We start from the raw sequence: 16,059 nt of genomic DNA on the forward strand, positions 1-16,059 counted from the left end.
AAAAACCTATGGAACATATTAGTATGAACGCTTTGAACACCATTGTTGCTAATGATATGGAAAATTCTAAGCTTGGGGAAGCTGGCTTTGATGAGCATGATATTTTTAGTCCCCCAAGCATTGAGGAGAAAATTTACTTTGATGATACTTTGCCTCCTATTTATGATGATTATAATGATATTGGTCTTTTAGTACCGCCTGTTATGGAGGATAAATTTGATTATGATTACAATATGCCTCCTATATTTGATGATGAGAATAATAATGATAGCTACTTTGTTGAATTTGCTCCCACTACAACTAATAAAATTGATTATGCTTATGTGGAGAGTCATGATACTTTTATGCATGTGAATAAGAATGCTTTATGTGATACTTATATTGTTGAGTTTGTTCATGATGTCTCTGAAAATTATTATGAGAGAGGAAAATATGGTTGTAAAAATTTTCATGTTACTAAAACACCTCTCTATATGCTGAAATTTTTGAAGCTACACTCGGTTTTATCTTCCTATGCTTGTTACTTTGCTCTTCATGAACTTGTTTGTTTACAAGATTCCTATGCATAGGAAGCATGTTAGGCTTAAATTTGTTTTGAATTTGCTTCTTGATGCTCTCTTTCGCTTCAACTCTTATTTCTTGGGAGAGCATCATTAAAATTGCTGAGCCTATCTTAATGGCTATAAAGAAAGAACTTCTTGGGAGATAACCCATGTGTTTATTTTGTTACAGTACTTTTATTTTGTATTTGAGTCTTGGAAGTTGTTACTACTGTAGCAACCTCTCCTTATCTTATTTTATTGCATTGTTGTGCCAAGTAAAGTCTTTGATAGTAGGGTTGATACTAGATTTGGATTACTCGCGTAAACAGATTTCTCTGTCTGTCACGAATCTGGGCCTAATTCTCTGTAGGTAACTCAGAAAATTATGCCAATTTACGTGAGTGATCCTCAGATATGTATGCAACTTTCATTCAATTTGAGAATTTTCATCTGAGCAAGTCCGGTGCCACTTTAAAATTCGTCTTTACGGACTGTTCTGTTTTGACAGATTCTGCCTTTTATTTCGCATTGCTTCTTTTGCTATGTTGGATGGATTTCTTTGTTCCATTAACTTTCAGAAGCTTTGTGCAATGTCCAGAAGTGTTAAGAATGATTGTGTCACCTCTGAACATGTGAAATTTTTGATTATGCACTAACCCTCTAATGAGTTTGTTTCGAGTTTGGTGTGGAGGAAGTTTTCAAGGGTCAAGAGAGGAGGATGATATACTATGATCAAGAAGAGTGAAGAGTCTAAGCTTGGGGATGCCCCCGTGGTTCATCCCTGCATATTTCAAGAAGACTCAAGCTGTCTAAGCTTGGGGATGCCTTAGGCATCCCCTTCTTCATCGACAACATTATCGAGTTTCTTCTCTTGAAACTATATTTTTATTCGGTCACATCTTATGTACTTTACTTGGAGCGTCTTTGTTTTTGTTTTTGTTTTTGTTTGAATAAGTTCATCCTTGTGTGGGAGAGAGACACACTCCGCTGGTTCATATGAACACATGTGTTCTTAGGCTTTACTCATAGTATTCATGGCGAAGGTTGAATCTTCTTCGTTAAATTGTTATATGGTTGGAATCGGGAAATGCTACATGTAGTAATTGCTAAAATGTCTTGGATAATGTGATACTTGGCAATTGTTGTGCTCATGTTTAAGCTCTTGCATCATATACTTTGCACCCATTAATGAAGAAATACATAGAGCTTGCTAAAATTTGGTTTGCATATTTGGTCTCTCTAAAGTCTAGATAATTTCTAGTATTGAGTTTTGAACAACAAGGAAGACGGTGTAGAGTCTTATAATGTTTACAATATGTCTTTTATGTGAGTTTTGCTGCACCGGTTCATCCTTGTGTTTGTTTCAAATAACCTTGCTAGCCTAAGCCTTGTATCGAGAGGGAATACTTCTCATGCATCCAAAATCCTTGAGCCAACCACTATGCCATTTGTGTCCACCATACCTACCTACTACATGGTATTTCCCCGCCATTCCAAAGTAAAATTGCTTGAGTGCTACCTTTAAAATTTCCATCATTCGCCTTTGCAATATATAGCTCATGGGACAAAATAGCCTTAAAAACTATTGTGGTATTGAATATGTACTTATGCACTTTATCTCTTATTAAGTTGCTTGTTGTGCGATAACCATGCTCCCGGGGACGCCATCAACTCTTTGTTGAATATCATGTGAGTTGCTATGCATGTTCGTCTTGTCTCGAAGTAAGGGCGGTTTTCACAATCAAATGGTTTGAGTATGCATAATGTTAGAGAAGAACATTGGGCCGCTAACTAAAGCCATGAATCATGGTTGAAGTTTCAGTTTTGGACATAAACCTCAATCTCTTATGAGAATATTAACTGTTGTACATGCTTAAGCATTAAAAGAGGAGTCCATTATCTCGTTGTCTATGTTGTCCCAAGTATGGGTGTCTAAGTTGAAGAATGATCAAAAGCGAGAAATCCAATGCGAACTTTCTCCTTAGACCCTTGTACAGGCGGCATAGAGGTACCCCATTGTGACACTTGGTTGAAACATATGTTATGCAATGATAATCCGTGTTAATCCAAGCTAATTAGGACAAGGTGCGAGCACTATTAGTACACTATGCATGAGGCTTGCAACTTGTAAGATATAATTTACATGATACATATGCTTTATTACTACCGTTGACAAAATTGTTTCATGTTTTCAAAATAAAAGCTCTAGCACAAATATAGCAATCGATGCTTTCCTCTTTGAAGGACCTTTCTTTTACTTTTATGTTGAGTCAGTTCACCTATTTCTCTCCACCTCAAGAAGCAAACACTTGTGTGAACTCGTGCATTGATTCCTACATACTTGCATATTGCACTTGTTATATTACTTTACATTGACAATATCCATGAGATATACATGTTATAAGTTGGAAGCAACCGCTGAAACTTAATCTTCCTTTGTGTTGCTTCAATACCTTTACTTTGATTTATTGCTTTATGAGTTAACTCTTATGCAAGACTTATTGATGCTTGTCTTGAAAGTACTATTCATGAAAAGTCTTTGCTTTATGATTCATTTGTTTACTCATGTCATTACCATTGTTTTGATCACTGCATTCATTACATATGCTTACAATAGTATGATCAAGGTTATGATGGCATGTCACACCAGAAATTATCTTTGTTATCGTTTACTCGCTCGGACGAGCAGAACTAAGCTTGGGGATGCCGATACGTCTCCGACGTATCGATAATTTCTTATGTTACATGCCACATTATTGATGATATCTACATGTTTTATACACATTATATGTCATTATTATGCGTTTTCCGGAACTAACCTATTGACGAGATGCCGAAGGGCCAGCTCTCGTTTTCCGCTGTTTTTGGTTTCGAAATCCTAGTAAGGAAATATTCTCGGAATCGGACGAAATCAACGCCCAAGCATCCTATTTTTCCACGAAGCTTCCGAACACCCGAGAGTCGCTGGAGGGGGCCACGGGCCCACCGGATGATAGGGCGGCGCGGCCCAGTGCCTTGGCCGCGCCGCCCTAGCGTGACACCACCTCGTCGACCCTCCGACTCCGCCTCTTCGCCTATATAAAGGTCCCCGACCTAAAACCTCGATACGTCGACGAAACCACGTACGAGAAACCTTCCGTGAGCCGCCGCCATCGCGAAGCCAAGATCCGGGGGACAGGAGTCTCTCGTTCCGGCACGCCGCCGGACGGGGAAGTGCCCCTGAAGGCTTCTCCATCGACACCACCGCCATCTTCATCAACGCTGCTGTCTCCCATGAGGAGGGAGTAGTTCTCCATCGAGGCTCGGGGCTGTACCGGTAGCTATGTGGTTCATCTCTCTCCTATGTACTTCAATACAATAATCTCATGAGCTGCCTTACATGATTGAGATTCATATGATGATGCTTGTAATCTAGATGTCATTATGCTAGTCAAGTGGATTTTACTTATGTGATCTCCTGGAGACTCCTTGTCCCACGTGTGTAAAGGTGACAAGTGTGTGCACCGTGTGGGTCTCTTAGGCTATATTTCACGTAATACTTATTCACCGTTATGAATGGCATAGTGAAGTGCTTATTTATATCTCTTTATGATTGCAATGTGTTTTGTATCACAATTTATCTGTGTGCTACTCTAGTGATGTTATTAAAGTAGTTTATTCCTCCCGCACGGTGTAATGGTGACAGTGTGTGCATCGTGTAGTACTTGGCGTAGGCTATGATTGTGATCTCTTGTAGATTATGAAGTTAACTATTGCTATGATAGTATTGATGTGATCTATTCCTCCTTTCGTAGTGTGAAGGTGACGAGTGTGCATGCTATGTTAGTACTTGGTTTGGTTATGTTGATCTGTCATGCACTCTAAGGTTACTTAAATATGAACATTGAATATTGTGGAGCTTGTTAACTCCGGCATTGAGGGTTCGTGTAATTCTACACGATTAGTGGTGTTCATCATCCAACAAGAGGGTGTAGAGTCTAGCATCTATCTATTTATTCTGTTATGTGATCAATGTTGAGAGTGTCCACTAGTGAAAGTATGATCCCTAGGCCTTGTTCCTAAATATCGCTATCGCTGCTTGTTTACTCGTTCTGCTCGCATGTTTACTTCCTGCAATATTACTACCATCAATCGCACGCCAGCAAGCACTTTTCCGGCGCCGTACTACTCGCTCATATTCATTCATACCACTTGTATTTCACTATCTCTTCGCCGAACTAGTGCACCTATTAGGTGTGTTGGGGACACAAGAGACTTCTTGCTTTGTGGTTGCAGTGGTTGCATGAGAGGGATATCTTTGACCTCTTCCTCCCCGAGTTCGATAAACCTTGGGTGATCCACTTAAGGGAAACTTGCTCGCCGTTCTACAAACCTCTGCTCTTGGAGGCCCAACACTGTCTACAAGAATAGAAGCACCCGTAGACATCAGTGTTTCATCAAGGCCTAGGGCTCTGTTAACATTCATAGAGAAAAGTGAGTTTTTACTTCCTCAACTGGAAAAGGTCTATTCGAATGCTCATTATCATCCTAAATTTCATTCGCATTGTATAAAGAAGGAAAAATATTGAACAAGTTACAAGGATAAGGATTAAATAGATCCTTAAGATGGAGCATGCTTTAACAGGTTTTCAATCCCCTCAGGTAAAACCCCTTGATCATCTATGAATGCGTTGTATTCTTACATTTCCCGCCATTAGCAATCTATTTAAATAGGAAGTATTTTGGTCTCCTTGCAATAGCCACCACCTTCCATGTGATGTCTGATGCGAGTAATCTTCCTCCTCAAAATTTGAATTATACAACTCCACTTTAATAGTATTTTTTACTCAAAAATCACGTGGCAATAAATCTGTACTTTCCTGAAAACTCTCCAAGGATTCAAGTTCACATTGCAACTCATCTTTATTTTTCTTCATTTTTAAACCAATTGGACCCCATCCTTAAAAATAGTTCTTAAATCTCTTATCTTGATATTGATAATATCAATAGACTCACCTAATAGCCACATATCCCCCAACCTCATCCATTTTGGGCATGAAGTCCTCATGTTTCAACCAAAAAGTGTCAAATTTAAAACCTCTTTGCTTCTTAGGCAAAGAATTTCACTGTAGCAGCGTGACGAGGCGAGAAAACCCTATTTCCCGCCCATTAATGGGGCTTAATACGCTTCGCCCGTGCACTCGATATAAATGGGTCGGCCCAAGTAACTCGTGCCCGACACTTTTTCTTTTCTATCGCCATTCCGGTCAACTTTTGTCCGGTTTTAACGGATTTTCTCGGTTTCAGTTGGTTTCTTTGGTTTTCTTCAGGGTTCGCGGTTTTTCTGTTTTGTGTTTTTTTGTCTTTTTCTCACTTCTCATTTCCGTTTCTTTTAAAAAATTGAAATTTGACCATTTTTTTTTATTTCCGAACCTTTTTTAATTGAATATTTTTGAATATTTTTTTTTAATTTAATTCTTATTCAAATTTAAAATTTACCTAGTTTCGAAATTTTCTCAGAATCTGAATTTGTTCAAATTCAAAATCCGAACAAATTTTTATTTCAGAATTTTTTTTAATTGAACATATTTTAAATTTGAAATTTTTGTTCAAATTCAATTTTTCTCAAATTCTAAATTTGTTCGGGATCTGAATTTGGTCAAATTAATTTTTCATTCAAGTTCGGATTTTGTTCATATTCAAAATTTGCCGAGGGGTCTGAATTTGTTCAAATTCATTTTTTGCTCAAGTTCGAAAAGCTAACTTGCAGATACAGGGTTGGAACTCTAGTCTTTGGTATGGTGCGGCAAAGCAAAAACCATTGGGCTAGCAATCGGATCCGCAATAAACTAGAGAAAAATGTTACTATTAACATAATATGAAATGAGTTATTGGGCCGGCCCAAGAACTATGGAGCATGCGTGTGTGCCCTACAAACGTGCGCCAACAAGCGGTGAGTAGGGGGGCGCAGCTAACCATCACCCCTTAGCGATGGTTTATAACCATCACTAAGGGGAACCCGTTAATGGGCCTGGCCCATTAGTTCGAAAATTGAAATTTTCTCATATTCGAAAATTGCTTAGATTTCAAATTTACCGAGATTCGAAATTTGCTTAGATTTAAAAATAGCCTAGATTCGAAATTTGCTAAGATTTGAACTTTGCTAAAATTACTTTGAAAATTTGTTCGAATTTGAAATTTTCTTAACTTTAAATTTTGCACCACTTTAAAATTTGTTAAAAAAAAGAAAAATCGAAAAATCAAAGAAAAACCGAAAGAAAACAGAAACTAAAAAAACCAAAAAACTTGACGAAAATCGGAAAAACCAAGGCCTACAGACTCCCTGTATGTTAATGGGCCGCGGCCCAAAAACTCCCCACAGGTGAAACCACGCGGGCGATGGTTGGTAACCATCAACGCGGGTGATGAAAAGGAATTCCCGAGTAGGGGGTCCCGACGGGCAAATCCTATACACCGACCGAGTCGGTGCCTACCGAGCACCGCACACCCTCGGTCGGGTATTGGGCCTTGCCTATTTTCACCTTTTTCTTTTTTTCGTTTTCGTTTTTGTTTTCTATTTATGTTTATGTTTTATTTTATTTTCTTTTTTCTGTTTTCTTTTTTCTTTCCTTTTCTTTTCTGTTTGTTTTTATTTTTGTTCAAAATTGAAAAAGTTTAGATTTGAAAAGTTCAAATTTAAAATAGTTCAAATTCGAAAACGTTCAAATTTGAAAAGTGTTTAAAACGAGAATTGTTCAAAGCTAAAAATTGTTCGTATCCGAAAAATATTCATAATTGAAAAATGTTCAAATTTAAAATATGTTCACTTCCAAAAATGTTCAAATGTTGGAAAATTTGAATTTTTGAAAAAAAAATTCAATCTAAAAATGGTCAAATTTTGAAAAATGTTCAATCTAAAAAAATCAAAATTTGAAAAACAATATTCAAACATAAAAAAGTTCAAATCCAAAAATTGTTCAAAATCCAAATAATGTTTAAATTCGAAAAATGTTCAAATCCGAAAATTGTTCAAATTCGGAAATTGTTCATATAAAAAAGAAAAAACTCGAAAATAATGTGTTCCAATTTTTCAAAAATATACAAATTTAAAATCTTCATATTTTGGAAAATTTATATTATAAAAAATTTGTTTTTCCGAAAAAGTTTCACATTGGCATTTTAATTTTTTATAAAAGAAAAGAAAAGAAACAGCAGAAAAGGAGAAAAACAGGAAATAAACAAAAATAAGCGTGGCTGGGCCGGCTCAACAGGCACGGAGGGGGGGGGGTGCGGCACCTGGTGTGTACCAACCAGGGTGGTGTATAGTACCTCCCTCCCGACGGGGTAGTGCTTTACGCCCATTCTGAGCGACTGGGCTGCCTCCTGCAGTTTAGATAGGCCGTCAGGAAGTGAAAGCCTGCTGATAATCAGTATGAGAACCCAATACACCTGCGTCCAGCCTCTCCCAAATATTTTGGGCCGCCAGCCTAATCCAGCGCGACAGCACGTCATCCACCCGTTCCTCTTCCGCATCGAACGTAACGAACCACCAACCAACCAAAATCTGTATCACGTCTGTCTGCACCCGGGCCGTCCGTCCGTTCCATCCAAAACCCAAACCCCAACGCTCTCCCCAAGGCCGAGCAGAACAGATAGCATTACCTCGAACACATCGCCGCCGCCTTCTCCTCCCTCGATCCATGGCCACCGCCTCGCTCTCCACCCTCTCCTCCGCGGCGGCCGCCGGCGCCGGCAGGCGCTTCGTGCTCTCCTCCCCGTCGCTCTCCTTCGCCTCCCGCCGCCTCGCCGCCCCGTCCTACCACCTCCGCGCCGCCGCCGCTCCGGGGGCGAGGAGGTTCGCCGCGTCCGCGGCCTCGGCCGCCCCGGTCGTGGCCACCATCGCGGTCGGCGACAAGCTCCCCGACGCCACGCTCTCCTTCTTCGACCCGGCCGACGGCGAGCTGAAGACGGTGACGGTGGACGAGCTGACGGCGGGGAAGAAGGCCGTGCTCTTCGCCGTCCCCGGCGCCTTCACCCCGACCTGCTCCCAGAAGCACCTCCCCGGGTTCGTCGAGAAGGCCGGCGAGCTCCGCGCCAAGGGCGTCGACACCGTGGCCTGCGTGTCCGTGAACGACGCCTTCGTCATGAAGGCGTGGAAGGAGAGCCTCGGCCTCGGCGACGACGTGCTGCTCCTCTCCGACGGCAACCTCGAGCTCACCCGCGCGCTCGGCGTCGAGATGGACCTCTCCGACAAGCCCATGGGCCTCGGCGTCCGCTCCCGCCGCTACGCGCTCCTCGCCGACGACGGCGTCGTCAAGGTGCTCAACCTCGAGGAGGGCGGCGCATTCACCACCAGCAGCGCAGAGGACATGCTCAACGCCCTCTGAGCGGTTCCTGATGGAGCACCTTCTTCTGCTCTGAAACAACGTCTTGTCTAGCAGTGAGTAATAATTCCATGAACTCTGGCTCGTGGTGTGACTGTCCTTCGATGCGTCGCCGTCGTATAGAGGATTTCCTTTTTGGTGAACTGTGCGTGCTGTCGATGTGTTCGATGAAATGGTAGACCAAAATTTTCCAGAGCGTCGCGTACGAATCACTATTGCCAGGCTTGTTTGATAATTTTATTGGTTTTTTACCCATAGAATTCTTTCCTACTGAAGTTATTTGATTCAAATAATTGAACCCATCAAAATTTCTGTAGTTTCCTTTCGTACACTATAATCCCATAGAATTTATAACAATTAGTTAGACCTCTAGGAAAATTTCTATGTCTCTATGACAACTAACACACGCACTCAATCTCTACTGAATTTCTTGCATTTTTCATGTGGGCAATCAAACAATTCATACAATTGATTCTTGCATTTTTCATTCCTGTAGGATACCATGTGGCATGACATACTACGTTTTTTCATAATCCTTTGCTTTTAAACTCCTTTGAATCAAACGGGTCCAAAAGTCTGAAAAATCACTGAAAGACTTCTTTGATTTGGAGGAAATGTGGAGGAAAAGTAGAGGTTTGGAAAATTTTCCTAAGATGTTAATGTTCACTCCTTTGATTCATAGAAATGGTGGAAAGAAAAATCAAAGGAACAATTCCTTTGGATCTCAGTTTCAAGGCAAATCTTATAAGAAATAAAAATCCACTCAAATCTTATTCTTCGATTTCTATGCACAAGGGTATACACCTGCTAAATGTGGAGGAAAGTAGAGGTTTGAATTTTTTTCCTAAGATGCTAATGTTCACTCCTTTGATTCATAGAAATGGTGGAAAGAAAAATCGAAGGAACAATTCCTTTGGATCTCAGTTTCAAGGCAAATCTTATAAGAAATAAAAATTCACTCAAATCTTATTCTTCGATTTCTATGCAAGGAACGAGGACAGGTTTACACCTGCTATCCTTTCCTATTTCCATCTCTATCCTATTTCTTTGATTTCAGTATCCTGTAGATCAAAGAAGGCCAAAATGTTTTCCAACCCTTCCATGCATATGATGTTGGTGCGTAAATGCATCTAGATCAGCTCGGATGAGAAGAATATAATTTTTTGGCAAAAGAGACCACTTTGTCCAATTCATTGACAAAAAGGACCACCCGTGAATGCAAATGACCAAAAGGACCACATCGACTGTGGCGGTAGCGCCCCCAGACAACACGTGGACCATGCCGCCAGAGAGAGAGGTGGCAGGAGCCTGCCGTCCCGCGCTGTGGCGGCACGTTAGCCATGGATCTTCGCCGTCAACCGGCGTCGGTAGTTGCGGGCCATGGCGCCCCACCAAGCGGCGGCAGGCTTACGTGGACATGCCGTCCCATACCGTGGTGGAAGGCCGGCGAGCTCCGCGCCAAGGGCGTCGATACCGTGGCGTGCGTGTCGGTGAACGACGCCTTCGTCGTGAAGGCGCGGAAGGAGAGCCTCGGCCTCGGCGACGACGTGCTGCTGCTCTCCGACGGCAACCTCGAGCTCACCCGCGCGCTCGGCGTCGAGATGGACCTCTCCGACAAGCCCATGGGCCTCGGCGTGCGCTCCCGCCGCCACGCGCTCCTCGCGGACGACGGCGTCGTCAAGGTGCTCAACCTCGAGGAGGGCGGCGCCTTCACCACCAGCAGCGCAGAGGACATGCTCAACGCCCTCTGAGCGGTTCCTGAGGGAGCACCTTCTTCTGCTCTTAAACAGCGTCTTATTTAGCAGTGAGTAATAATTCCGCGAACTGTGGCTTGTGTGACTGTCTGTCCTTCGATGCGTCGCCGTCGTATAGAGGATTTTTCTTTTGTTGAACTGTGAGTGCTGTCGATGTGTTCGATGAAATGATAGACCAAAATTTTCCAGAGCGTCGCGTACGAATCACAATTGCCAGGCTTGTTTGATAATTTTATTGGTTTTTTACCCATAGAATTCTTTCCTATTGAAGTTATTTGATTCAAATAGTTGAACCCATCAAAATTTCTGTAGGTTCCTTTCGTACACTATAATCCCATAGAATTTATAACAATTAGTTAGACCTCTAGGAAAATTTCTATGTCTCTATGAAAACTAACACACCCACTCAATATCTACTGAATTTGTTGCATTTTTCATGTGGGCAATCAAACAATTCCTACAATTGATTCTTGCATTTTTCATTCCTGTAGGATACCATGTGGCATGACATACTACGTTTTTTCATAATCCTATGCTTTTAAACTCCTTTGAATCAAACGGGTCCAAAAGTCTGAAAATTTACTGGAAGACTTCTTTGATTTGGAGGAAATGTGGAGGAAAGTAGAGGTTTGGAAAATTTTCCTAAGATGCTAACGTTCACTCCTTTGATTCACAGAAATGGTGGAAAGAAAAATCGAAGGAACAATTCCTTTGGATCTCAGTTTCAAGACAAATCTTATAAGAAATAAAAATCTACTCAAATTTTATTCTTCGATTTCTATGCACAAGGAACGAGGACAGGTTTACACCTGCCATCCTTTCCTATTTCCATCTCTATCCTATCTATTTCTTTGATTTCAGTATCCTGTAAATCAGAGAAGGCCAAAATGTTTTCCAACCCTTCCACGCATATGAAGTTGGTGCGTAAATCTTGATCAGCTCGGATGAGAAGAATATAATTTTTGGCAAAATAGACCACCTGTCAAATTCATTGATAAAAAGAACCACCCATGAGTGCAAATGACAAAAAAAACCACCTCGGTTGTGGCGGCAGTGCCCCCGATGACACGTGGAGCATGTCACCGGAGAGACGGGTGGCAGGAGCCTGCCGTCCCACGCTATGGCGGCACGTTAGCGAAGCAGCTTCCCTGTCAACCCGCGTCGGTATTTGCGGGCCATGGCACCCCACCAAGCGGCAGCAGGCTTACGTGGACATGTCGCCCCACACCGTGGTGGCAGGCCCCGCCATCCGACACGCGCGCAACGCACTTGTAGCGTTCCCGCTCGATGACGCCGAATTTGTTGATCGGCCTGACAGGCACTGATTTCCATGCGACGATGCGACGTGAGATTGAGTGCTTTGTTTGAGATTTTCGCTCGATTTTGGTTTGTGGTGAAAGCAATACAAATAAGTGACCACCGAAAGCAGCTTATTTGTATAGGAGTTTGTGCTGATACAACAAATAGAGCACCCACAAGCTAGAGCTTGACTCTGGTGGTTAGGTCCCTTCTGGTGGAACCAGCCCACCCAGGTTCAAGTCCTAGATTTGACATGGGTGTTTGCATTTACCTGGATTTATTTCAGGATTTAACCGGCGCTATGCTTTCAGTGGTAGGTGACGTGCCCGTCAACAGCGAGGCGCTAGTGGTGACTTCGTCAACCTCAAGATATGTCGGCTCAGTCCCTCGGAGGTGCTCATAGGGGTAGGGAGTGCGTGCGTGCGTTCATAGGGGTGTTTGTACGTGCGTGTTTGTGAGCGTCTGCGTTGTACTGTGTTCTCAAAAAAAAAAAGCACCCACAAGCTATGGTAATTTTTTGGTACTGTACATGCTAATTGAAGGATATATAATCCATACTAATTGAAGGCTATATAATCCATACTTACCCGCATACAAATCAAAACAGCAGGATCGAGTTTGCCTTCTGCGCCTCTCTCTTTCCTTCGCAAAATATTCGAGTGAGTATGAGTGTGCCTTGCTCGGACCAAAATTTTAGGCCGATGAAGGGGAAGAATGCAAGCTTGCCACCGGGGTGAGAGCAAAGAGGTGTTGGTGCGGCCGCCTTGCGAAGGTGAAGGAGGTGGTGGATTTTCCCGATAAGTTGGACATAAAATATTTCATGTGCACGCACTACGATCATGACCCACCCACACAAACAAGTTCATCGTCCTCGAGGCCTACGGTATGTTCTAACAACAAGATTAAAAGGCATATTAGTATGTCATTATTTTTCGTTTATTAACCATCTTATTTGTGTTGCAGTCTCCCCCGCCCCTTTGCAAGAGGTTTCACTGGATAGACAAGTAACAACCGGATTGGGCACACCGTTGGGTGGAGGAAAAACAACGGCATGTATGGGCAAGGTTCCATGAGGAGGAGCGTTGGGAAAAGGTTGTTGCTAATGATAAAACAGAGAGAGACAGTACAAAAATTAAGGGCGCAGCAAGCTGGAAATCGTGAGGTGAATCAGAAGAGGATGGATGATGAGGTTGCACGCATGTATGCAGAGGAAGAGGTGCGCAGAGAGGCCCGTGAAGCCGAAAGGAAGAGATTAAGAGAAAGAGTTGTTGAGGCACAGACAGCAGAAGAACGTGGTGACAAGACCGGAAAATAGTCACGCTAGACACATGGCAAGTAGAGTGATTTGTCGTAGTAGTTATGTATCTTTATTTCAATTATAATTTGTCATTGTATCTTAAATTTCGTTGTAGTGTTTACCCGTATTTAAATTTTAGCGTTTGTTGTATCTTAATTTCATGAGATGTCTTGATAAAGTAGTATTGATTTCCGCCAAAAATTCGCCCCTAATATTTCCCGCCTAAAAGTTTTCGCCAATTTTTCCCTCTAGGATGTTGCATGTCCTAATATATTATTCAATAATAACTACACAGCCGATGACCTACTAATATTTTCATCATACCTATGCAGGCAAATTCTGCATGCAACTACAGAACATGCATTAATCAAACTAATTACACTACACAACTAATTAGGTTCTAATTGCATAACTAAAATAGATCATGCTAGCTTCTTGAAATCCTTACCTTGATATCACAGACTGAACAAACACTAAATCAGCCGAGAATTCTTGAGCAGCGAGCAAAAGACATCAACTAAGTGAGCAAAACCTAACTACGTGAAGAAAAATGTGTATGCTGATAGTGAGGGTGCGCGGAAAGTGAGAGTGAGATTGCAGAGCGAGTAACACCTTTATATAGAATCAGCTCAGAATCAACAAAGCTACACTGTATCAGTCATCCATGATTTATTTATTGTACACCCTCCATCTAAAAATATGTGTCCTTTATCTAGAAAATGCACTAGATACATCTGTATCTAGACAAAAGTAAAGCACCTATTTTTAAATACAGGGAGTATCATTTTTGTGAGACACTCTCCGTCATCGGAAACAATGCAGTCTATTTCTTATACCAGAGAATCTATGCTCCATATTCTTCAATCACTCTCCAAAAGCAGCACAAATAGCAACATTTTGAATTAAAGCAGTCCAATTTGCAATACTATCAGCTGTCTCTTTTGCAGCATCAAAATCAGTGCCACCGAAAAATTAGTGCCATCCGAAGCTATCGGGCTGCCGGGTAAGATTCTCCCGCGCGCGACGAGGAATGCAGGCCTGACGCCACTACGCGTGGAGGCATGCGCCACAAACACTTGCCGCCGGCTGCCATTTCGGTAGGGTCCGCAGCTTCAACGGTGCGTTGAAGGCGAAGCTGCTGGCTAACGTGCCGCCACAGCCTAGGACGGCAGGCTCCTACCGCCTCTCACTCCGGTGGCATGCTCCACGTGTCACATGGGGTGGGGCGCTGCCGCCAGTGGCGTAGCCACACTTGAGCTGTGTAGTCATATGACTACACGGTTTTTTGACAATACAAGCTAAAAGTCTGTAAAAAAATATTAAAAGTGTATACAAATAGATGTATTTGACTACACAACATTAATCTAACAACACAAGGTGCTCTGCCACTGGCTGCCGCCGCAGCAGAGGTGGTCTTTTTTGCCATTTGCACTCACAATGGTTCTTTTTGTTAATGAATTGGGCAGGGTGGTATCTTTTGCCAAAAAATCACTAGAATGGTGAAACATACTCTTATAAGAAGTGCGAGCAGACATGGTATCCCTTGTTGGCACAGGTGCAACCGCTCTCAATTGACAGCATCTCCCTCTGCCACTGCTTTGTTCTAAGGCCATCTCTAACAAGGCGATGCATTTCAAACGCTAAAACGGACGCGTCGCGTTCGTTTGCGTTAGCCTAAATGGTCGAAATCGACCGCGCGTCCGTTTGCGTCGGGGGTGGCTCCAGCGGCACGACGCGTAATATTTTCCCTTTTGATAAACCCATAATTTACATTAATAAAAGAACATAAAAGATTTTTAAAAAAGGCCAGAAAGGCATTCTAAAACCTAGCTATTGGCTACTACTCATTGTCGCTGACGAGGTCGATGAACTCCGGCGTCGGCCATGGAAGCTGGTACGCCGGCGGTGGAGGAGGAAAGGCAGGCTGCGGCAAATGCGGCCAGGCCGTCGGCCGTGCAGGAGGCTGTGGTGAAGGTGGCCATGGATCCCAGGCCGTTGAAGGAGCCGGAACTGACGCGCGGTCGTTGGAACGTGTTGGCGTGGCCGGAGGAGTCGCTGGCCTCCCGTGCGCGAGCACCGACTCGCGAAACTGGATGGCGAGCCCATCCCACATAGCGAGCTCGTTGAGCTCGTCGAGTTCGCTATTGGCTAGTGCCATGGCAATGTCCTCCTCCTCGCTAATGTCCGATGGATGGGTCTCCGGATCCCACGCCGGCCCGTCATCGTCGTGGTCGTTGTCTCGGCGCTCGGGCTCGGCGGCGTAGTCGTCCTCATCATCGACATCCTCGTCCTCGCCCGCGTCCTTGTCCACATCCTCATCGTCGTTCTCTTATTCTTCCGTGGTGATCTCGTGGTCGAACTAGTCGAGGTTGCTGAGGTCTCCAGCTCGGCGGCGCGCGTCGAACTCTCAAGTCCCAAACGAGATTCAGTTGTAGGAGTTGAGCGTGTACGCCGGACTACTCGAAGATCGGCCGACAAGATGGCTCGGCGGTGGCGTACCTCGTCACGGCGCTCTCGGCCCTCGCGTGGCACGGGGGGGAACCGGCACACGCCCGGAGTTGAGGTACCGGCCTCCTCCGGGAAGGTTTGCGTCTAACCATGGCACCGGCCGGTTTTCCTCCGAGAGGCGGCGCGCGAAATTGATACGGACGTACCGCCCGACCCGCTGCTTCTTACCGGACCGCTAACCTCGTGGTCGTTCTTGATTTTGCGGAATGGCCAACATTTTTTCCCCATAGCATCGGTCGGGTGGATACGATGGACTCTGGCAATGGTATGGTCGGAAAAATGGGCCCCGCAAGCGA

At 43.5% G+C, this 16,059-nt stretch overlaps 2 protein-coding genes across 2 annotated transcripts; both read left to right on the forward strand.

Moving 5' to 3' along the window:
- Positions 1 to 8,123: 8,123 nt before the first annotated feature.
- LOC124686686 (peroxiredoxin-2E-2, chloroplastic-like) lies at positions 8,124 to 9,138 on the forward strand. Its single transcript, XM_047220589.1, has one exon. It carries the CDS (start codon positions 8,222 to 8,224, stop codon positions 8,906 to 8,908), a length of 687 nt encoding a protein of 228 aa, XP_047076545.1. The 5' UTR covers positions 8,124 to 8,221; the 3' UTR covers positions 8,909 to 9,138.
- Positions 9,139 to 10,245: 1,107 nt separating this feature from the next.
- On the forward strand, positions 10,246 to 10,887 carry LOC124689863 (peroxiredoxin-2E-2, chloroplastic-like). The gene has a single exon (XM_047223324.1). The coding sequence runs from the start codon at positions 10,246 to 10,248 to the stop codon at positions 10,654 to 10,656; it is 411 nt and encodes a 136-aa protein (XP_047079280.1). The 3' UTR covers positions 10,657 to 10,887.
- The last annotated feature ends 5,172 nt before the right edge of the window (positions 10,888 to 16,059 follow it).

Source organism: Lolium rigidum, chromosome 2 (genome assembly GCF_022539505.1).
Source record: "Lolium rigidum isolate FL_2022 chromosome 2, APGP_CSIRO_Lrig_0.1, whole genome shotgun sequence".
Lineage (NCBI taxonomy): Eukaryota > Viridiplantae > Streptophyta > Magnoliopsida > Poales > Poaceae > Lolium > Lolium rigidum.

What these genes read in the sequence shown, in the direction of transcription:
- LOC124686686 (XM_047220589.1), top strand. Translation starts at nt 8,222, where the DNA reads ATGGCCACCGCCTCGCTCTCCACCCTCTCCTCCGCGGCGGCCGCCGGC.
- LOC124689863 (XM_047223324.1), top strand. Translation starts at nt 10,246, where the DNA reads ATGGATCTTCGCCGTCAACCGGCGTCGGTAGTTGCGGGCCATGGCGCC.